The 23,870-nt window shown below is 37.8% G+C and overlaps 2 protein-coding genes across 2 annotated transcripts; both read right to left on the reverse strand.

The window, feature by feature from the left end:
• Positions 1–1,097: 1,097 nt before the first annotated feature.
• Positions 1,098–13,406, reverse strand: LOC121372937 (zinc finger protein 729-like). The gene is made up of 3 exons (XM_041499372.1): positions 12,902–13,406; positions 6,776–6,819; positions 1,098–2,986 (listed from the first exon to the last, which is right to left on the reverse strand). Exons 1-3 carry the CDS (start codon positions 13,361–13,363, stop codon positions 1,537–1,539), a joined length of 1,956 nt encoding a protein of 651 aa, XP_041355306.1. The 5' UTR covers positions 13,364–13,406; the 3' UTR covers positions 1,098–1,536.
• Positions 8,951–23,214, reverse strand: LOC121372938 (gastrula zinc finger protein xLCGF3.1-like). The gene is made up of 3 exons (XM_041499373.1): positions 22,424–23,214; positions 15,368–16,190; positions 8,951–9,763 (listed from the first exon to the last, which is right to left on the reverse strand). The coding sequence occupies exons 1-2, from the start codon at positions 22,630–22,632 to the stop codon at positions 15,482–15,484; spliced, it is 918 nt and encodes a 305-aa protein (XP_041355307.1). The 5' UTR covers positions 22,633–23,214; the 3' UTR covers positions 8,951–9,763; positions 15,368–15,481.
• Positions 23,215–23,870: the final 656 nt, after the last annotated feature.

Genomic DNA, 23,870 nt, shown 5'->3' on the forward strand with positions numbered 1-23,870 from the left:
GCATTTTAGTCTGCCCACCATTACTCGGATTACGTAAAGGACGCGTTAATTTCAGGATCTACAGTCTATATTTTTGCGCATTATTTCGTTTTTAAACAAAACACTAAACTACTATAATTTTTGTTTCTACATCTACTACTGTAAATCTGTCCTTAAAGATATCTCAAATAAACTCATGGGCAAACGTTCTTGGCGCGTATTAATTATAGCTTGATGCAGTTTGCTGGAGGACGGGGAACTGGCGGGGGCCGGCCGGCGTTTGATATGGGAGGTAGGGGAGACAGGAGCAGTTGGACAAAATGTCCTTTTAGTCACGTTTTTTTTCTTCATAATTTTTGATGTGGAAGTCCTCATTTCCGGATAAGCTCGAAATGGAGGAAAATAGGAGGAAATCAATCAAAAACACAGCAGCAAACACTCGCATATGAACAGAGGACCCCGTTGTCTACGTTTTACCTGGACAATCATATGAATAGCTTAAAACTGGACACGGGCGAAGATTTGGTGATAAATGGCTTTGGTTGGTCTCCATCCCACTGAATGCGAAATATAGCTTTACAATACAATATTCATATAGGTGTCTAGGCAAAATGTAGACAACAGTTGTCGAGAAAATGGAACAGGGTGTTTTTACAAAACGCCTAATTTTACACAAAACGGTAGTTTCCAGTTATCCCATACATGCCCTGAACGCAAGGCTACTTGACACAGTTGCACTAGATGAAATACAACTGTATCTATTTAGTATTGCATCAAACTCTGTATATGTTGTATTAAATGTTCGGATCACTTTGAACTTTGACCCAGCAAAGGCGGTATGTAGCTCAGTGGATTCACCAGGAATCCACAGTTGAGTTTTTCCCGTTACAACCAGTACCCCACGATAAGTTTATCAAATGTCGTGGTATGTGTTGCGATGCATGTAGGAAAGTGCACATAAAGGATCCATTGCTGCTAATTGAAAACAATGTAGTAGTGTGTGTGTGGGGGGGGGGGGGGGGGAATTATCATTACCTCTAGAATATGCATTAAAAAAAAAAAAAAAAAAAAAAATGAGCAACCGGAAGAAACAGTTATAATACAATTATAGAAAAAGCTGATTTTTGAAAATGTTTTATTCAATAGTCAATAAAGAAAATGAAAAAGGCTTAACCTTCACCTGTAATGAGATGAACGTGTAGTAAACAAGCATACAGAAACAATAGAGGATCCAGACAAGTTTTGTCTTAGTTGATGGGCCACAACTCTATGTGGATAAATACATATTTTAATTGCTTCACATAATGTAAGTTATAGGAACAAGTAAACACTCCCCTATGTCTAGGTCAAAACGAGTAACTTCTAGCTTCCCTTAGAATTTAAATTTATATCGTATCATTATGATCAATAAATATGTTAACTGCTTCACATAATCTAAGTTATAGGAACAAGTAAACACTGCCCTCAATGTTTGTTTTCTTTAGGACTGTTGAAATGTTTAACACCAGTGTGAATCAATATATGCCGTTTGGAGAACGAGTTTTGTGAGAACGATTTTTAACAAACCTCACATTTGAAGGACTTGGCACCAGTGTGATTCAGCATATGATGTTTCAAGTTCGAATTCCGTGAAAAGGATTTTTCACACACGTCACAACTAAAACACTTGATACCAGTGTGAACTAGCATGTGTTGTTTCAAGTACGACTTCTGTGAGAAACATTTCCCACACACCTCACATTTGAAAGACTTGACACCAGTGTGAACCAACATGTGTTGTTTCATCTGCAGCTTCTGTGAGAAACGTTTTCCACACACGTCACAACTAAAGGGCTTCACACCAGTGTGAACTAGCATATGTCCTTTCAACAAGGATTTCTGAGAGAAACGTTTTGCACAGACCTCACACGTAAAAGTCTTAACGCCAGTGTGAATCAACATATGTGTTTTCAAATGAGAATTTTGTGAGAAACATTTTGTACACACCTCACAATTAAAAGACTTAAGACCAGTGTGAACAAGCATATGCTGCTTCAAACTAGAACTGTCATACAAACATTTCGCACAGACCTCACATCTGAAAGACTTAACTCCAGTGTGAATGAGCATATGTCTTTTCAATGTGGATCCGAGTGAGAAACGTTTCGCACAGACCTCACATCTGAAAGACTTAACTCCAGTGTGAATGAGCATATGTCTTTTCAACATTGAACTGCGAGAAATAATTTTTGCACAAACGTCACATTTCAAGAGTTTAACACCAGTGTGAATCAACATATGCTGTTCCAGGTGAGACTTTTGTGAGAAACAGTTTGCACATAACTCACAATTAAAAGACTTGACACCAGTGTGAATCGACATATGCTGTTTCAAGTGAGAATTTTGTGAGAAACATTTTGCACATACCTCACATTTAAAAGACTTAACACCAGTGTGGATCAGCATATGTCTTTTCAAGGAAGAAGTTTTTGAGAAACATTTTGCACACACCTCGCATGTAAAAGGCTTAACACCAGTGTGAACCAGCATATGATGTTTTAAACCAGAACTGTTAATGAAACGTTTTGAACAGACCTCACATTTGAAAGGCCTAACTCCAGTATGAATGAGCAGATGCTCTTTCAAGGTGGAACTGAACGAGAAACATTTTGCACACACCTCACATTTGAAAGTCTTCACTCCTGTGTGAATGAACATATGCCGTGCCAAGGAATGCTTGTGATGAAAATACAGTCTACACACCTCACACTGATATGGTTTTTCACCAGCGTGGATCCTCAAATGCTGCTTAATGCGACACTTGTAAGAGAAACACTTTAAGCACATTCCACATTGAAAAGGTTTTTCACAAGAATGATCAGGGTTGATTTCACAATGTTTTGATGAGGACTTGCGTTCGACACATCTATCAACACTGTTTGACATGCTGCTTTTTTCGACAGAGGACCTCGTAGTTCTGATTGGTTCCACAATGTCTTGTTTCGTTAGAAGCCTCTCGCATACCAGTCTGGAATGAACATTATCAAGAGAAGTAGTGAAACAGAACTTGATCCATAAAACAAAAACTAAGACTTGAACAACATGCCCAGAAATTTTTTCTTTAGTTCTAACACAACAAACACTCTGTCAGTTCTATAAATGTTTTTGTTTCTTCAGTGGTAAGACGTGTTGATTTTTGTGTTTTGTTTGCGTTTATAATCAATTATTACATCCTGAAGACAGGTTTAATGTCCGTTTGGACTTAAAGGGACATTCCTGAGTTTGCTGCATTGTAAGATGTTCCCGACTAATAAAATATGTCTACGATTAAAATTATATATTACATATATTTTCTTCTTTAGAATATCAATGTCTGTATATTCAATGTGTTTCTGGTCCTCTTAATATTGGTAAAAAGCCCAAACTGGATTTTGTCTTCAAATAATTTCGTACGTACGAACAAATTTATATTTTAGGAAATAAAATGAAATTTAACCTAGTACATATATTAGAATAATCAGAAACATGTTTAATATACAGCCACTAATATTTTATGCAGACAAATATATTTCATATGTGGGCTAATTACAATCGTTAAAAAGTCTTTGTTAGTCGATAACATCTTAAAAACTGCAGCAAACTCAGGAATGTCCTTTTAATGGTTCTCTGCAAGGCACTGTTGAATTCATGTTATCCATTTCAAATTGAATTAAAGTAGAAAAAAACACACCAAAAGTCCCCGAAGATAGAACAATACTTTCAGAAATGCTTATCTGATATTCAACATCATTCCCCTTTCACACCTGTCTTGTCCATTTTAACATTTCATTGTTTATACCTCGAGAAACCGACGTCTCAAATCAATTCACAATTATACAGGCCCGTTGGAAAACTAACTGGAGTGGGGTTGGGAAGGAAGGAAATGTTTTATTAACGACTCACTCAACACATTTTATTTACCGTTATATGGCGTCGGGCATATGGTTAAGGACTAGAGTGGGGTTGGGATCGCAGACTCTATTGAGAGGGTCTCAGCCTCTAGTGGGAGATGGGGGTTAAAACCATATCTTATTTATGTAGAGGACAAACAAAAACAACATGTATTGTGACCCACGAGTAGTAGGGGGTGGGGGATTATATCCAATTATAATTTTATCTGAGTTGTTTGTCCAGGGTCAATGAATGGTTAGAGAAATGTTGGGAGTAGTGGCCTTACACCTATCCAGTGAGTCAATAAACCTACCTGGGTAGAAGCCTGCAACGGAATGCGAACCTAGCAGAGTGGCGAATCCAGAAAATAAATTTAGGGGGACACAAACGTTCCCGAGCGGATTTCTCGGGATTCTACTAGGCAAGAAAACAAAAAAAAAACACACAAAAAAAACAAACAAACAACAACAATGATACATTGGCTATTGGGTGTCAAACTATGGTAATGGAAACAAATAAGGTGATGATCAACATCAATAGAAAAATTCAAGATATAAATAAAAACAGTGTAAAGAACTGTGCAAAAATACAAATAGAAATATCACAGATAGATACTGACTTTTACTCTACAATTCAATTTGTGCTGTATTGGCCATTCTCAAAGAGAATGTTACACCCGTGCACCACGGTGAGGTTACAGCACGCGCAGGGGCAATAAGAAAAAAACCCAGAAAAAAACAAAAATATATATATGTACATAACTGCCGCAAAATGTAGGCGGTGGGGGCGGGCCCCTGTACCCCCATTCCCCTAGATGCGCAGTTACCATCCTTAAGTGTGATAGCTCAACAAGGAAACTTGTTTTTAAAATTTCAATTAGTGACATTTCTAGTCAACTGAAAACAGATTAGCAACTACTGATTGATGTTTTAAATTTGTGTGGCGATCTGTGAAATAGCTATATACGTAGCGAATCGTAACACGATACAAAACAAAACAATCCCTGTCACCCACTACACCATGGAGGCTGTAACCCATCTCGATACAGAAGAAAACAATCCCTGTTAACCACTACACCACGGAGGCTGTAACCCATTTCGATACAGAACCAAACAATCCCTGTTAACCACTACATCACGGAAGCTGTAACCCATCTCGTTACAGAACAAAACAATCCCTGTTAACCACTACACCACGGAGGCTGTAACCCATTTCGATACAGAACCAAACAATCCCTGTTAACCACTACATCACGGAAGCTGTAACCCATCTCGTTACAGAACAAAACAATCCCTGTTAACCACTACACCACGGAGGCTGTAACCCATCTCGATACAGAACAAAACAACCCCTGTTAACCACTACACCACGGAAGCTGTAACCCATCTCGCTCAGATGCTGACAGAAAATTACTGAAAACAGAAATAATACACTCATGTTCTTTCTAACAATTTCTAATATCTTAGGCGAAGCATTTCTTATTTATATTTATTCTATTCTATTTTTTTTTTTTTTTATTTTTTAATAGTATAGTACATGTCAATATAATAATAATTTGTATTTAAATTATGTGTACTTCGAGATGTTTCTCTGTAGTGTGAAATATGTATATTTTATTAAACAGTATCTCGCAGAAAGCATTACAAATGACAGCGATAAAGAACCGCCATTGACCGAGGCTACCTGAGATACCCATATAAAATACTGGAAACATTTCTAATATCTTATTCAAAACACTTATTATTTGCATATTTTAATTTTTATCCTTTCTTTTCCTTCTTTCTTTAAACAAAATGATAAAATAAAACACGAAACTATGTAATGAAAACTGTGTATATTTATGATTTTAATTGTATTTAGTTCTAGATGTTTGTTAGTAGTCTGAAATAAGTATATTTTATTAAAAAGTATCAATTCATTTAAGAGATAGATTTATTCGAGAAGTGTATGCTAATCTCCATTTCTTTAAAATGTATAATTTATAAGCACTTCGCTAATAATCACTGTATCCAGTATTATTTAGCAACAACAACAAAAAAAAAACCAAAAAAAAAAAAACCTTCTTACTGTTCAAGCACGCTGTCCTGGGCACACATCATAGCTATCTGAGTTGTCTATCCATAGCAGTGGGGTAATGATCACTTGTTAATGGTTACCTAGAGCAAACTTGTATAGTTGCCTTACAGCTACGCAATAGGTCTAAGTCTTTAATTGTCACTGGATGGAAGCCGGTACCGTGATACGAACCCAGACCTACCAGTTTTAAGTTCAGTGACTTAACAACCGAGACTGATATTTATCTCGCCCAGTTGTTGAGAGACAATCATTTGAAATAAAAGTAACACTCACATTCTTCTTAACGATATATAAAAAAAATCCCAACATTTAATCATGTGGAGGATTTATTATTTTATATTTAAACAACACCCCCCACCCCCAAAAAACCCCCCAAAACAACAACAACCACAAAAAACAAAACAAACAAAAAACAGCCCACCACACAACAACAACAAGAAAAACAACAACCACATTACAGCTAGATGGCTATATATTATGAAACTCGGACAAATGTTGTTCAAGAGATATTAAAATGTATCATTCTAAAAGCATTATATGGGCATCGAAATATAATCGCAAATGACCGAATTTCATTAAACAAACCGGGATATCACGACAATGAGAGTCCGATCCCGTGTTCTATTTCGGGGATTAGACATCAATGACTTGTGACAAGGTCAACCGATAATAAATCTGTTTGTCGGTAAAAATAGACAATACATACAAGTTACTGCGGGACTTACGTGAACCGCAAGAAACAATGGAAAAATGAAATTAAAGATATCAAAGAAAAACAAAGAATATTGTTGAATAAACTGAATAAACCTACCCAACAACAATCGTGTCAACACAAACCAAACGGTCACGAGAAGGCTATTCCGAACCGTTGTTCGGACTATTTATGTACCGTGAAATACGGATTATGATTAATTTCTTCATTCATTTTAGTTCATTTCAACTTTATCCAGTTAAGGTTGAATTATTCAATTATATAAGGTTTATTATTATTATTATTATTAGGGCCGTAGCTAGGATTTTTTGTTTCTGGGGGTGGGGGTGGGGGTGGGGTGGGGGGGTGGGGTGGGGGTGGGGGCAACTGAGTAGTTAATTATCTAAAACTCCTTTTCTTTAAGGTTCTAAAATGCTTTCCGAATTTTCCATGCTAGCTACGGCCCTGATGATGATGATTATTATTTATTATTATTATTATTATTATTATTATAGTTCAATTGTTTCTTACTTTAAAAAAAAAAAAAAAAAAATCAATGATATATTTATTTATTTTCCCTTGTAAGTTGTATTGCACAAAGTAGGTGATCGGTTTCACAGTCTTTTGTTTAGTTGGGCGCCTCTCTGACACCAGCCTGTAATGCACATTTTCTCGAAACAAAAGTATTGAAAGAAGTACTAAAACAGGACCAGGAAATGAACAAATGAACCAGAAACGAAGACTTGAATAACATAAGACATTTTACCTTTCGCTATAACTGCACAAGCTCTGTCTTTTCTGTATATTTTCCCCTTGAATAGTAAGCACTACTGATGTTCGTTTTGTTTGATATTATAGTGAACCAATACATCCTGATTACAGTTACGTGGCGTTAGTTACATTATGTACCATTTCACTCTTGTGGTGCAAAACTATATGTACAGTGTTCGGTTCACTTTGAACTTTAAAACAGCTTAGATGGTACTGGTATAGTGCTACCATAACAATTAGTCGCCAGGGCTGGACATAGGTCAGTGGATCCATTATGAATTTCCCATTCCAAACAGGGCCCCACGACTGGTATATCAAATGGCTTGATATGTGCCCTCCTGTCTGTAGGACAATGCACATACAAAATTCTTTGCTACTAAAGGAAAAACAAAGCGGTTGTTGGGATGGACCCTCATTTTCCTCTAGATCCACCCGTTTACCTGGCTGGCTTCAGAAAACATTACAAAAATTATTAAAATGAGCACCTGGAAGAAACAATTATAATGAAAGAAGAATATTTTTCAAAATGTTTTATTCCCGAGTTAATAATTAAAAAAATAGCATAAATCAGATTAGCACATAGTTAACTAGCATTCTTAAAGTACTGCTAAAACAATACATGTCCCCTACAGGGTACTGCAGATGTTCTTTTAAATTCATGGGCAACAAATCATTTTTGATAGAGTTTTGACCCTTCAATACATTCCCGTAAAATTGAACTTGATCTAGACATAATAATGAGTAAATCTTCATGGAACTATAATTTAAAATTTTAAAACGTTTCTCGAAGATACAGAAATAAAATCTGGAATAAGTGATATTGAATATCTTAAGAAAATAGGAGCAATATATTTATTTAGGAATACACCTTGATTAACATAAATGGAAACATATATATTAATTGCAGACACTATATTGATCTTTTAAGGGATATTACTCGATAAAACCGAGGAACAGTCATGCCGTTTAGATATTTTGTGTATCAAAATATTTTCAAATTATGAAACGCTGTATTGCTTGTGTATACCGGACTGTTTAGTTCGCTCGATGAGCTTGCGTCGTAGAATCAAACCACCTAGGTGGATCCATTCAACTGATTGGGTTTCTTTCTCGTTCCAACCATTGCACCACAACTGGCCACAGGCCGTGGTATGTCCGTTCATGTATGTGGGAATCTTCATATACAAGATCCCTTGTTGCATTAAAAAAAATACCGACCTCGGTGATGTCGTGGATAAGCCCTCTGACATAACGCTGGTAGGTACAGGGTTCGCAGCCCTGCACCGGCTCTCACATAGGGCGAGTTCTAACGACTCAGTAGGTAGGTGTAAGGCCACTACACCTTCTTTTCTCTCTCACTAACCACTAACCAACTACCCTAGACAGACATCCCAGATAGCTGAGGTGTGCCCAGGACAGCGTGCTTGAACCTTAATTGGATATAAGCTCGAAACTAAATTTAAAAAAACCCAAAAAAAAAAACAAACAACGTAGTGGGTTTTCTTGGATGACTAAGTGTCAGAATTATCAAACGTTTGACATCTAATACCCGATGATTAGTTAATCATTGTGCTCTAGTGGTGTCGTTAAATGAAACAAACTTTGTTGAGAAGCCATTTTTGTTTGCTTTTGAAATGAATAATTTAACTAAAATAACCAGCATTTTCATGTGATATTTCTTGCGTGAAATATAACCACATAAAATTCATGTTTAAATCTAAATCTATAATTTAATAAAACATCACTCACTAAGACACAACACTTGGTCAGGATCATGTTTTGATCGTAAAATGTCACATATATAAGTTTTATTTTTAAATCAATGGCTTGTACATGGATGTCAACATGAAGTGAATAAATACTTATAAATCAGTATATTTTCGATACAAAATAATACACACAGATACACGCCAATCCCCCACTGCAGGAATGTATTTAGAGCCAGTTTATTAAGAGTTGTATGTATGTTTTATAGTATTAACAGTGTGGCTGTTATACATCAATTGAAAAAAAAACAAAAAACTATCTGGCTTCAATAGTAGCACGTGTACATTATATTATTGACATTAATATAGGTCAATGTATCGGGCTCATGTACCTTTAAAGTGGTAGATACAAATTTATACCATAAGACAGTGCACGTACATTTCGTTTTCATATTACATACCCTGGTATGATATAAAATTACAGAATATACAAATGTCTATTAGAAATCAATACCTGTAGGGATAACATAAAAACGTAAAGTATTATTCGAAACTATAACAGACTGCCTTGGTGTAACTAAAGTGTAGCGTCCATACAAGTGAATGCTTGTACAATTGTTGTTTGACATCCCTGCAAAGAAAAAAAAACATAAACTATTATTCACATATATATACTCTTCAAAAAAAGAAACGCAAAAGGGTACAAATGGGTTATAACTCCGATTTTATGTTTCCTACCGGTTCATGCTTTGTGAATATAAGGTCATTGCATGTCCCAAACACATTCCCACGGTTACATTCGATAAAACGCAGCTACTGTACAATAAAGTTCGAAAATGTCAATATTCGCAAAAACGCAGCCACGTGCAAACCATGTCACCACTGCACGTGCGTTGTCTGCACGTGCAACATGAACACCGACAGTATAAAAGTGCAGGGTGTTCGCTTGCCTGGCCTCTGTGGCCGACAGTTGACAATCCAGGACATGCCACGTCTCAGTGAACCGCAGAGAAACAATTATCGGCCGACTAGAAACAGGCGAATCCAGAAATTGCCAGGGCATTCCATGTGTCCCCAAGCACCATCTCCAGACTGTGGGACCGTTACCAGCAACATGGATCAACACGTGACCTCCCTAGAAACGGGTCACTACCCCCGGGCACCGCTACATCCGGGTACGCCACCTGAAAATTATTTGACTACTGCCACCTCCACAGCCGCAGCAATACCAGGTTCGCAGGATATCCGACCAGACCGTACGGAACCGCCTACGTGAGGTAGGAATTCGTGCCAGACGTCCATTTTCGAGGTGTCATCTTAACACCACAAACCGTGACTCCGACTAGTGGTGCCAGATTCATCGACAATGGCCTCAACTGCGATGGAAACAGGTGTGGTTCAGTGACGAGTCCCGATTTCTGCTCCGACGTCATGATGGAAGATGTCGCGTGTATAGGCGTCGTGGTGAACGTTATGCGGCAAACTGCGTGCAGGAAGTGGACAGATTCGGCGGGGGTAGTGTCATGGTGTGGGCAGCCATCTCACACACTGGCAGAACTGACCTGGTCCACGTGCAGGGCAACCTGAATGCACAGGGCTACATTGACCAGATCCTCCGGCCACACATCGTTCCAGTTATGGCCAACGCCAACGCAGTGTTCCAACATGACAACGCCAGGCCTCACACAGCACGTCTCACAACGGCTTTCCTACAGAACAACAACATTAATGTCCTTCCTTGGCCATCGATATCACCGGATTTGAACCCAATTGAGCATCTATGGGACGAGTTGGACCGACGCCTCCGACAGCGACAACCACAGCCCCAGACCCTGCCCGAGCTGGCAGCAGCCTTGCAGGCCGAGTGGGCCACCATCCCCCGGGACGTCATCCGTACTCTGGTTGCTTCAATGGGCAGGCGGTGCCAGGCAGTTGTCAACACACGCGGAGGCCCCACCCGGTATTGACTCCAGATGACCTTGACCTTGGTGGTGTGTCCTATCACTTACTCACAATGGACTAGAGTGAATTGTGAACAATCCTGCAACATTTGGTCATTATCGGACTCACCATTCAATAATTAAATCAATTCTCCAAATGTTACAACAATGTGGTTTTGCGTTTCTTCTTTTGAAGAGTATATATATAACAGACTGCCTTGATGTAAGTAAAGTGTAGCGTCCATACCCCATACGTGAATACTTGTACAATTGTTGTGCGACATGAATTGACTAATGCCCCTGAATATTGACTAATGTCTGTTCGTCAATTGTATCTTCAAAATACCAATGTATGTTAAAAACACCTATTCAGTGTAAATATTTAAATGATTATGGTTAAAATATTAAATTATTACCCATATGGTTAAAAATATCTTGGTACATATCTAAGTGAATGCCCTAGTGGGACGTAACCATTCTGACGTCACACGATGACGTCATCGATTGGCGCACAACCTTACAGGAACGTCAACGAAACGAGTGATATAAATTAAGATCGATTATGGGTAATAAATACGATATTAAACTCGCTACCATTTCGTATCATGTTTATGTCCCTCGTGAAATAATTTTCATTGTCACTCGCTAATGCTCGGGACAACTGAAAATTATTTCACTCGGGACATAAACATGATAAGAAATGGAAGCTCGTTCAGTATCCTATAATTATATACATACATCTTAGTACATAATGTTCTAGGAAAGTATTTTATGAGTTTAAATAGAATGATACTTTAGGGGTGTAAACACTACCGGGATGTGAACACTACAGGCTAGACATTGTGTGGCCCCATTGACAGTAATATACATTTTTTTATAGCAGTTTGTTGTGTTTAACGACCCCACTAGAGTGTATTGATTAATTAATCATCGGCTATTGAATGTCAAACATTTGGTAATTCTGACTCGTAGTCATCAGAGGAAAATGCAGTAAGGGATTTTTATATGCACTTTCTCACAGAAAGGAAAACACATACCAGGGCCTTTGCACTAGTTCGAACGAGCAAAAAATCCAATCAATTGAATGAATCCACTGAGGTGGTTCAATTGTGCAACCCAAGCACCTCAAACGAGAATCAACTGATTGAGCTAAATGCCGTCATTGTCAGTAATAAATCACAATATGCATCATCTGGGTTTTTTTATTTTGGGGGAAGACGTCCAAGATCTATTGTGGTGTAACTGACACAATTAATTACCATACACTGTGATGGCATGAACGACAGGGGTATGGACACTACACTTTTTGTTTCCAACAATTCACATTGAAACCATCATCCGTCTGGCATTGACCTATATTAATGATGGCAGCTACAGATCTGTGAAATTGGTATTTGGTTATAACAAATGGCATCATTTGAAAGCATTATATATCAAGAATATGTCATATTTGGGAAATAACATGGGGTAACATTAGTCCTATTCTGAAAAAAAGAGAAACACCATAACGATGATCATGGTATGTTCATCCGGCTGTCAAATGTCACACAACGCAGCTATCGAAAAGCGGCAACCTCCAAAAGACAGATGATATCTGTTGAAAATGGGAAACATTAATACTTACCTTATTACTATACAAATAAATAATTACTTTCAATATAAAATTGTATCTTTTCAAGTTGGACATGCATAACACTTAAAACAACCATTTCATCACCACGATATCGTACACTGCATGATTGAAATGTTTAACATCAGGGTGAGTTAACATATGATGTTTCAAGTGCGACTTTCAAATGTGAGGCTTGTGAAAACTCATTTTAACAAACCTCACATTTGAAAGACTTGACACCGGTGTGAATCAGCATGTGTCTTTTCAAGGCCGACGACCTCTGTGTGAATGATTTTTCACACACGTCACAACTAAAATGTTTAACACCAGTCTGAATTAACGTGTGTCGTTTCAAGGCCGACCTCTGTGTGAATGATTTTTCACACACGTCACAACTAAAATGTTTAACACCAGTCTGAATTAACGTGTGTCGTTTCAAGGCCGACCTCTGTGTGAATGATTTTTCACACACGTCACAACTAAAATGTTTAACACCAGTCTGAATTAACGTGTGTCGTTTCAAGGCCGACCTCTGTGTGAATGATTTTTCACACACGTCACAACTAAAATGTTTAACACCAGTGTGAATTAACATGTGTCGTTTCAAGGCCGACCTCTGTGTGAATGAGTTTTCACACACGTCACAACTAAAATGTTTAACACCAGTGTGAATTAGCATGTGCGTCTGGGTAGGAGCCGGTACCAGGATGCGTACCCAGTACTTACCAGCCTTAAATCTAATAGCTTAACCTTTACACGACCGAGACCGGTTCGACTTAAAGTAAAGTAACACTCTTATAAACATTACATCACACATGAAAGGCTTAACTCCAGTCTTTCAAGTTTTTGTTCGATATAAATGATTTGCACACACGTCACATAAAACAGTCTCAACTCCAGTATGGATCAATATATGCTCAACTTCTTTCAAGTGCGACCTGTGTGAGAATAGTGTGTCTAAATCGCACATCTGAAACAGACCTAGCCATTCAAGAGGATCTATCACTCTCACCGAGACATGTACAAAGACATCTGAAACAGACCTAGACATTCAAGGAGATATATCACTCTCACCAAGGCATGCACAAAGACATCTGAAACAGACCTAGCTATTCAAGGGAATCTATCACTCACCGAGGCATGCACAAAGACATCTGAAACAGACCTAGCCATCCAAGGGGATCTATCACTCTCACCGAGGCATGTACAAAGACATCTGAAACGGACCTAGCCATTCAAGGGGATCCATCACTCTCACCGAGGCATGTACAAAGAAATCTGAAACAGACCTAGCCATTCATGGGGATCTATCACTCTCACCAAGACATGTACAAAGACATCTGAAACAGACCTAGCCATTCAAGGGGATCCATCACTCTCACCGAGGCATGTACAAAGAAATCTGAAACAGACCTAGCCATTCATGGGATCTATCACTCTCACCAAGACATGTACAAAGACATCTGAAACAGACCTAGCCATTCATGGGGATCTATCACTCTCACCGAGGCATGTACAAAGAAATCTGAAACAGACCTAGCCATTCAAGAGGATCTATCACTCTCACAGAGGCATGCACAAAGACATCTGAAACAGACCTAGCCATTCAAGGGAATCTATCACTCTCACCGAGGCAAGTACAAAGACATCTGAAACAGACCTAGCCATTCAAGGGGATCCATCACGCTCACCGAAGCAAGTACAAAGACATCTGAAACAGACCTAGCCATCCAAGGGGATCTATCACTCTCACCGAGGCATGTACAAAGACATCTGAAACAGACCTAGCCATTCAAGGGGATGTATCACTCTCACCGAGGCATGTACAAAGAAATCTGAAACAGACCTAGCCATTCATGGGGATCTATCACTCTCACCGAGGCATGTACAAAGACATCTGAAACAGACCTAGCCATTCATGGGGATCTATCACTCTCACCGAGGCATGTACAAAGACATCTGAAACAGACCTAGCCATTCAAGAGGATCTATCACTCTCACAGAGGCAAGCACAAAGACATCTGAAACAGACCTAGCCATTCATAGGGATCTATCACTCTCACCGAGGCAAGTACAAAGACATCTGAAACAGACCTAGTCATTCAAGGGGATCTATCACTCTCACCGAGACATGTACAAAAACATCTGAAACAGACCCAGGCATCCAATGGGATCTATCACTCTCACCGAGGCATGTACAAATACATCTGAAACAGACCTAGCCATTCAAGGGGATGTATCACTCTCACCGAGGCATGTACAAATAAATCTGAAACAGACCTAGCCAAAGACATCTGAAACAGACCTAGCCATTCAAGGGGATCTATCACTCTCACCGAGACATGTACAAAGACATCTGAAACAGACCTAGCCATTCAAGGGGATGTATCACTCTCACCAAGGCATGCACAAAGACATCTAAAACAGACCTAGCCATTCAAGGGGATCTATCACTCACCGAGGCATGTACAAAGACATCTGAAACAGACCTAGCCATTCAAGGGAATCTATCACTCTCACCGAGGCAAGTACAAAGACATGTGAAACAGACCTAGCCATTCAAGGGGATCCATCACTCTCGCCGAGGCAAGTACAAAGACATCTGAAACAGACCTAGCCATTCAAGGGGATCTATCACTCTCACCGAGGCAAGTACAAAGAGAGTAACTATAGCTGCCCTTACCATGTGGAGGTATATGTATTAGTATTGTAGTCTTAAATGTCGCCCTATAATCGAAGTTTGGGGAGAAATTAATCACGCTCTTCAATTTGTTTCTCGTCCAGATCTGTTAAAACGTTAATACCTGTGAATCAACATATGACGTTTCAAGCTGCAATTGCGAGAGAAACATTTTGCGCACATTTCACATTTGAAAGACTTGACACCAGTGTGAATCCACATATGATGTTTCAAGTGTGACCTTTGTGAGAAACCCTTTTCACAGACTTTACATTTAACAGGCTTAACGTCAGTGTGAATCCACAAATGTTGTTTCAAGGACGTTTTTTGTGAGAAATGTTGTCCACACTCCTCACACTTAAACGACCGGACTCCAGTGTGAACGCACATATGACGTTTCAAATGTGAACTGGTCAATGAACATTTTGCACACACCTCACATTTAAAAGGTTTAACGCCAGTGTGAAACAACATATGAGTTTTCAAGGTGGAACATTGAGAGAACTGTTTTGCACACACCTCACATTTGAAACTCTTCACTCCAGTGTGAATCAACATATGCTGTATTAAGGAATTATTCCATTGAAAACACTTTGTACACACAGTGCACTGATATGGTCGTTCAGCAGTGTGGATCCTCATATGCTGCTTAATGTAACACTTGTTCGAGAAACACTTTAAGCACATTCCACATTGGAAAGGTTTTTCACAGGAATGATCTGTGTTGTTTTCACAATTATTTGACAAGATCTGATGTTCGACACGTCTATCATCACTGTTTGACATATTGCTTTTAAGACAGTGGACCTTCGTAGTTGATCCGTTTCACAGTGTTTTGTTTCATTGGGATCCTCTTTGACATCAGCCTGGAATGAACATTTTCCCGAAATAAAAGTATGAAAAGAAGTACAAAAACAGGACCAGTAAACGAACAAATGAAACAGAAATGAAGACGTGAATAATAGGAACGATATGTGGAGTGTGCGTATGTGGGGGCAATGATGATTGAATCAATAGTGAGGGATTCATTTTCTCTAGTGGGGGAACAGGAAAATAAACCCCATATATTTTCATCATCGAGTGGGGGGCACAGTCCCCACCCCAAGCCTCCCAGTACCCATATGCCTGTTATATACAATTAGAATTCTAGTACGCAGTCCTTTGCACAAACTTCAGCAATCTGAGCTGTCTGTACAGGACAGTGGGTTAACAATTAGTTAGAGAAAACTCGGTGTAGTGACCGTACATCTATCCAGTACGTCATTGACACTCACTCTGGGTGGGAGCCGGTACCAGAATGTCAACCCAGTGCCTACCAGCTGTAAATCCAATATCTTAACCAAGTAAGGAGACATTCAAATATTACGTAAAGCTTAGGGGGTGGGCGTTATGTGGCGTTACAAGGGGTGGGGGTGTATTAAACAGCGTTACGTAACACAATTTAGTTTTCTCTTAAACGTACCATGCCATGACAACAATATATAATGTAGGTTTTTTTTAGAGGTAAGTGTAAAGCCAAAACAATTATAACTCAAGCTGAAATGCTTTAATACACCAGACATTTTAATATTGTATGTGTGAGCCCATCCGTACCCTTCAATTAGGGGCTGGTATAATTTTTCTCTGTCAACCATGATGGTGATCAATTAAAATGGCGGAAGTGAAAACCCGAGTATTTTGTTTTCTATCGTAAGATACGTCACTCTAATGACGTCATCCTAGTACACATGGGTATGAATAAACATTGCCACGTTGCTTTGTCTGTGTGTTGGGGGGGGGGGGGGGTGTATCTCCGAGCGTTACGTAATTATTTTTTTCGGGAGGGTGTATGGTCTAGCGTTACGGGGTGTTACAAGGGGGTGGGTGGGTGTCTAATTTTGACAAAAATAGTGTTACGTAATATTTGAACGACCACCTAACAGTTTTCAAAATCGTGATTAGCGACATTTTTAGATAAAATTGTCTATCGATCTCTGAAGCAATAAAATAATTGAAATCCGAAACAACAAACACACATTCCTGTTAACATCTTTTTTTAATATCTTATTTTTTATATTTTAATTTTTTCTTCTTTCTTGTCTTTCTTTCTTTAAACATATAAAAGCAATAATATTAATAATGATAATGACGATGATAATAATAATAATAATAATAATAATAATAATAATAATAACAATAATGATAATAATAAAATATGTTGTTATGGGATATAAGTTGTGCATATTTACTATTTAAATTATATTTTGTTAGTGTGAAATATGTATATGTTATTAAAAAAGTATCACACAGAAAAAAAACCCACCCCAATTTTTTGAATTTCACAGAAGAAACTGGGCTGTCACAAATAAAGTTAGTCCGATCCTGTGTTCTATTTCGTCTATCAGATGCTGATATATTAAAGACCATACTAGGATTTGCCGATACTAATTTTGTCTCTAGACAACATTAGGCAAGGCATACAAGTTAGTGATTTATGCGACCCTCGAGACATATTTTCTATTTGTAATTTATCAATAATAAACGCGGTAAATTGCTCTAATAAATTGAAGAAACTTACCAAACAACAATCGGATTATCACAAAGGAAATGGAAACGATAAATCTATTCAGACCTGTTACTCGGACTGACAGGTCAAGTCAATTCACGGACTAACATTTCTGTCGCACGGAGCTTGATGCAGTTTGTTGGTGGGCGGAGATAGAGGCGCGGGTTGACAGGCATTTGGTTTGAGAGAGGGAGTGGCAGAAGCAGTTGGAAGGAACTTGCTTTTATTTCTTTTCTGCTTGTTGATTATTAGAGCCCAGATTTCCGCATTAGCAAAAGCATTCGACGGAAATCTCTCTCTCTCTCTCTCTCTCTCTCTCTCTCTCTCTCTCTCTCTCTCTCTCTCTCTCTCTCTCTCTCTCTCTCTCTCTCTCTCTCTCTCTGTTTTTATGGGCGAGGGTGACGGTTTCTTTGTTTCCTCTATATTTTGTTTTAATTTTCCGTCATTTAGTTTTTCCAAGACAAAGTATCGTGGGGCAGTACATTCATTAAGTAATTCGGTACCATAAACGTTTGAATAATTGTTAACACTACATATCAACAGCTCTGAGCCCTATCTACATTTCAACTGCATCCTTCCTATTGCTGAACATCCACTAAATTCGTAACTATCCCAGTATTGCTTTGGGGCGGGATGTAGCCCAGTGGTAAAGCGTTCACTTGATGCGCGGTCGATCTAGGATCGATCTCCGTCGGTGGAACCATTGGGCTATTTCTCGTTACAGCCAGTGCTCCACAACTGGTGTAACAAAGGCCGTGGTATGTACTATCCTGTCTGGGATGGTGCATATAAAATATCTCTTGCTGCTACTCGAAAAGAGTAGTCAATGAAGTGGCGACAGCGGGTTTCCTATCTCGATATATGTGTGGTCCTTAACCATATGTCTGACGCCATATAACCATAAATAACAAATAAAGCGGTGGTTGGGATGGGCCGTCATTTGCTCTTAGATCCACCCGTTTACCTGGCTGGCTTCAGAACACATTACAAACATTATTAAAATGAGCACCCGGAAGAAACAATTATAATGAAAGAAGGATAAGTAATAATAATAATAATAATAATAAACATAATCATATTAGCATATAGTTAACAAGCATTCTGAAAGTACTGTTAACACAATACATGTCCCGTACAGGGTTCTGCAAATGTTGTCTTAAATTCATGGGCAACAAATAGTTTTTGGTCGAGTTATGGCCCTTGAGTAAATTCCCGTAAAATTCAAGCTTCATCTAAACATAATAATGAGTAAATCTTCATGGAACAATAATTTTAAATTTTAGAATCTGGAATATGTGATAGTGAATAACTTTAAGATTGGTATACACTGACCTTTAAAATGTTGGGAATTTCCCTTTTGGAGATGTATGGCCCAGCCTTAATAATAATAAAATGATCTAAATAGAATACGTGTTAACATATTGGCTAAAGGAAATTACAGATCAGCTAATACACCATTGTACAAGTTAGTCGCTTTTGAAAATAAAAACTGAAATTACCGTAGCAAACTCCATAACACACTTAAGTAAATGGTCATTTTTTTTCAGAATATTAAACGTTCACATCAAATACTATGCACTTACTGAAAGTTATCTTATGCAACAACAAAAAATAATAATAAGAAGAAGAAGAAGAAGAAGAAGAAGAGAAGAAGAAAAAGAAAAAAAGAAAAAGAAGCGAAAGGATGAAACTCAACAGAACATCACCATATCTACCATTATTCAGACTAATCATTGTCATCAAATAAAGTAATTATTGGACTTGTAGGCAAATCATACTAATGGGGTATGGACACTACACAACACACACATGTAACAAAAACTTCTAATCTGAAGAAATAATTGATCTAGACATTTATGTTTAACTTCTATAATCACAACATAATGTACTCCAAGACTAATTTAAAAGACAACAAATTTGGATTGTTTCTGAGAGTTGAGCAGGATTTGGAGTTAACATTCTAAGTTAGATGTAATATGTGCCTACATTAAAAGATAGGCGCAACATATTTGTTTTAGGACTACATTTTGATTAATATAAATGAAAAAAACCTATACATTAATTTCAGGCACTATACTGAATTTTTAATGAATATTACTTGATCATACAAAGCAACAGTGATGTCAGGTTTGTGATGTGAGGCTAATTGTGTTTCCCATTAAAGCTCCAGTTTAGATATTTTGTGTATCAAAATAGTTTCAAGTTATGAAACACTGTGTTGCTCGTGTATATCGTACTCTTTAGAAGCCAGGGACAGGATTTACCTCAATCGGTTGAGTCCTTGCTTGAGGAGTTTGCGTCATAAGATCGAACCACCTCGGTGGATCCATTTAAGTGATTTTGTTTTAGTTCCAACCAGTGCATCATAACTCGACACAGACCGTGGTACGTGCTTTTTCTGTTTTTTGGAAGGTTCATATAAACGATCCCATTAGGCATTAGAAAAAAAAAGTTTCCTCTGATAACAATGCGTCAGAATTACAAACGTTTGTGGCATCCAATAGCCGATGATTAATTAAACGCTGTGCTCTAGTGGTGTCATTAAACAAAACAAATTTTGTTTAGAAGCCATTTTTTTTTTTAAATGAACAATTTAACTAAAATAACAAGCATTTTCATGTGATATTGCTTTCGTGAAATATAAACACTAAAAATGCATGTTTTAACCAAAATCTATAATTAAAAAAACATCACTCACTAAGCCATAACACGTGGTCAGGAATCAAGTTTTGATTGTAAAATGACACAGATATAAATTTTCTTTTGAAATCAATGGATTGTACATGGCTGTCAACATGAAGTGAATAAATACTTTTAAATCGGTATCTTTTCGATAATTTCTTTTATATACATACATATACACACCCCTCCCCCATGGCAGTTGAAAAAACATACTGGCTTCAATATTAACATGTGTGCATTTTATTATTGACAATAATATAGGTCAATGTATCGGATTTATGTACGTCTAAAGTAGTAGATACACAATTGATACAAAAAGATATTGCATGAGCATTTCGTTCGTATATTCCATACCCTGGTATATAAAATGGCAAAATATACAAATGTCTATTAGAGATCAATCCCTGTAGAGAAAGCAAAGAATAAACTATTATTCATAACTATAACAGGCTGCCTTGGTGTAACTAAAATGTAGTGTCCATACCCCACAAGTGAATACTTGTACAATTGTTGTTAGACATGTATTGATTAATGCCCCTGAATATTGACTAATGTCATCTTCAATGTATCTTCAAAACACCAATTTATGGTAAAAACACCTATTCAGTGCAAATGTTTAACGGGTTATGCTTCAAATATTAAATTATATACATACATCTTAGTACATAATGTTCTAGGAAATTATTTTATGAGTTTAATTACGATGATAATTTAGGGGTGTGGACACTACCGGGGTATGAATACTACAAATTAGACATTGGGTGGCCCCGTTGACAGTAATAGAAGTTTATTTTGTTTAACGACACCACTAGAGCGCATTGATTAAATAATCATCGGCTACGCAATGTCAAACATTTGGTAATTTTGACTCGTAGTCATCAGACGAAAATGCGTTAAGATATTTTTATATGCCCTTTCCCACAGACAGGAAAACACCCCCCAGAGTTTTTCACCAGTTGTGGTGCACTGGTTGGAACGAGAAAAATCCAATTAATTGAATGAATCCACCGAGGTAGTTCGATGGAGCGACGCAAGCGAGAACTCAACTGATTCAGCTAAACCCCACCCTTGTCAGTAATAAATCACAGTATGCATCATCTACATTTTTATTTTGGGGAAAGACATCCAATATCTATTGTGGCGTAACTGATACAATTAATTATCATATACTGTGATGGCATGAGTCTAAGGGGTATGGACACTACACATTTGTTTCTGACAATTCACACTGAAACCATCACCTGTCTGGTACTGACCTATATTAATGATGACAGCTACAGATCTGTGAAACTGGTATTAAGTTATAAGAAATGCATCATTTGAAATCATTATATATCCAGAATATGTCATATTTGGGAAATGACATAAAATAGTTTAATTCTATTCTGAAAAAAGAGAGAAAAAACCCATAACGATGACCATGGTTAGTTCATCCCGCTGTCGAATCTGACAATGCAGCTATCGAAAAGCGGCAACCCTCAAAACACAGATGACATATGTTTAAAATTTGAAACATGAATTTCTGCCTTATTACTGTACAAACTAAATAATTATGTTCGAAAGAAAATTGTATGTTTGCAATTTCACCATGCATACCACTTAAAACAATCACTTTATCACCATGACATCGTACACTGTATGATTAGATTCCTATTGAAACTGGTAATCATGCACTGGACAAGCAAGTATATGTGCCATTGATGACATAAAACTTATGGAACCTGTTCATATATAACCTGTGTTCAACATTCAGCCATATAACATTTAGAATATTTAAAGTACAGTGATTGTGACCAAGCCGCATACCCTAAGTTAGACGAACAATTAATCACTCATCTCCATGTTCTTCACGTCGAGGTCTGTGAATCAACATATGCCGTTTCAAGTGCCACTTATGTGAGAAGGAATGCTTACAAACCTCACATTTGAAAGACTTGATGCCAGTGTGAATCAACATATGCCGTTTCAAGACCAACCTCTTTGCGAAAGCTTTTTTACACACACCACAAATACAAAACTTAACACCAGTGTGAACTAGCATATGCTGTTTAAAGTCTGACCCCTGTGAGAAAGATACTTTTCACACACATCACAAATAAAAGACTTAACACCAGTGTGAATTAGTATGTGTTGTTTCAAGTGGGTATTTAGTTTGAAACATTTTGCACAAACCTCACATTTGAAAGGCTTAACACCAGTGTGAAGCAACATATGGACGTTCAAATTGGAACACTGAGCAAAATGTTTTGCACAGACCTCACATTTGAAATTCTTAACTCCAGTGTGAATCAGCATATGCTGTGTCAAGCGGCAATTCCATTTAAAACACTTTTTGCACACCTCACACTGATGTGGTCGTTCACCTGTATGGATCCTCATATGCTGCTTAATGGGACACTTGTTAGAGAAACACTTTAAACACATCCCACATTGGAAAGGTTCTTCGAAAGATTGTGATGATGTTTGTCCTTGGAGATCAGTGTTGTTTTCACAATGGTTTGACCTAACCTCTCGCTTGACACATCTGTCAGCAGTGATTGACATACTCATTTAGTACAGTCTACCTTCGACGTTTTTTTTATCTGTTTCTCAATGTCTTGTTTCGTTAGAAGGGTCTCCCACACCAGCCTGGAATGAGTATTGTGAATAGAACTGAATCAGAACAAGTCACTAGATACATAAAATATAAACTAGAGTTGAAAAGCATGACCAAAAATTCCTCTTTCGTTACATCTCTACACATTCTCTGTCTCTTCTGTTGATGATATTTCCTTGAATAGTAGGACAGTACTGATTTGTGTGCATTTTGTTTTCGTTTGTAATTAAGCAATACATCCTGACGACAGTAACGTTTAATGTCTGTTTAGGCATTATACACACTGAAAAAGTAAAGTTAGTTTTATTTAATGACGCCACTAGTGCACTTTTTCTTTTTCTTTATCTTATCATCGGCTATTGGACGTCAAACATATGGCCTTTGTTGAACCAGTTATGGATTACTGGTCGGTGCAAGTGGTTTTACACCTACCCATTAAGCCTTGCAGAGTCGGTATCTGGATTAAAAATGTCATGCCTCGACTGGGACCCGAACCCAGTACCTACCAGCCTGTAGACCGATGGCTTAACCGTGACGCCACCAAGGCCGGTCTTATACACAATGATGCTCTACAACGCAATTCAGGTTTTCAATTTCAAACTTAATTTAAAAAAGGAGAGAAAACCCCTAACATATTGCAAATTCACTTGCTGCCATGATTACTGGAGATCTGGACATGAAAC

Source organism: Gigantopelta aegis, chromosome 5, assembly GCF_016097555.1.
Source record: "Gigantopelta aegis isolate Gae_Host chromosome 5, Gae_host_genome, whole genome shotgun sequence".
NCBI lineage: Eukaryota > Metazoa > Mollusca > Gastropoda > Neomphalida > Peltospiridae > Gigantopelta > Gigantopelta aegis.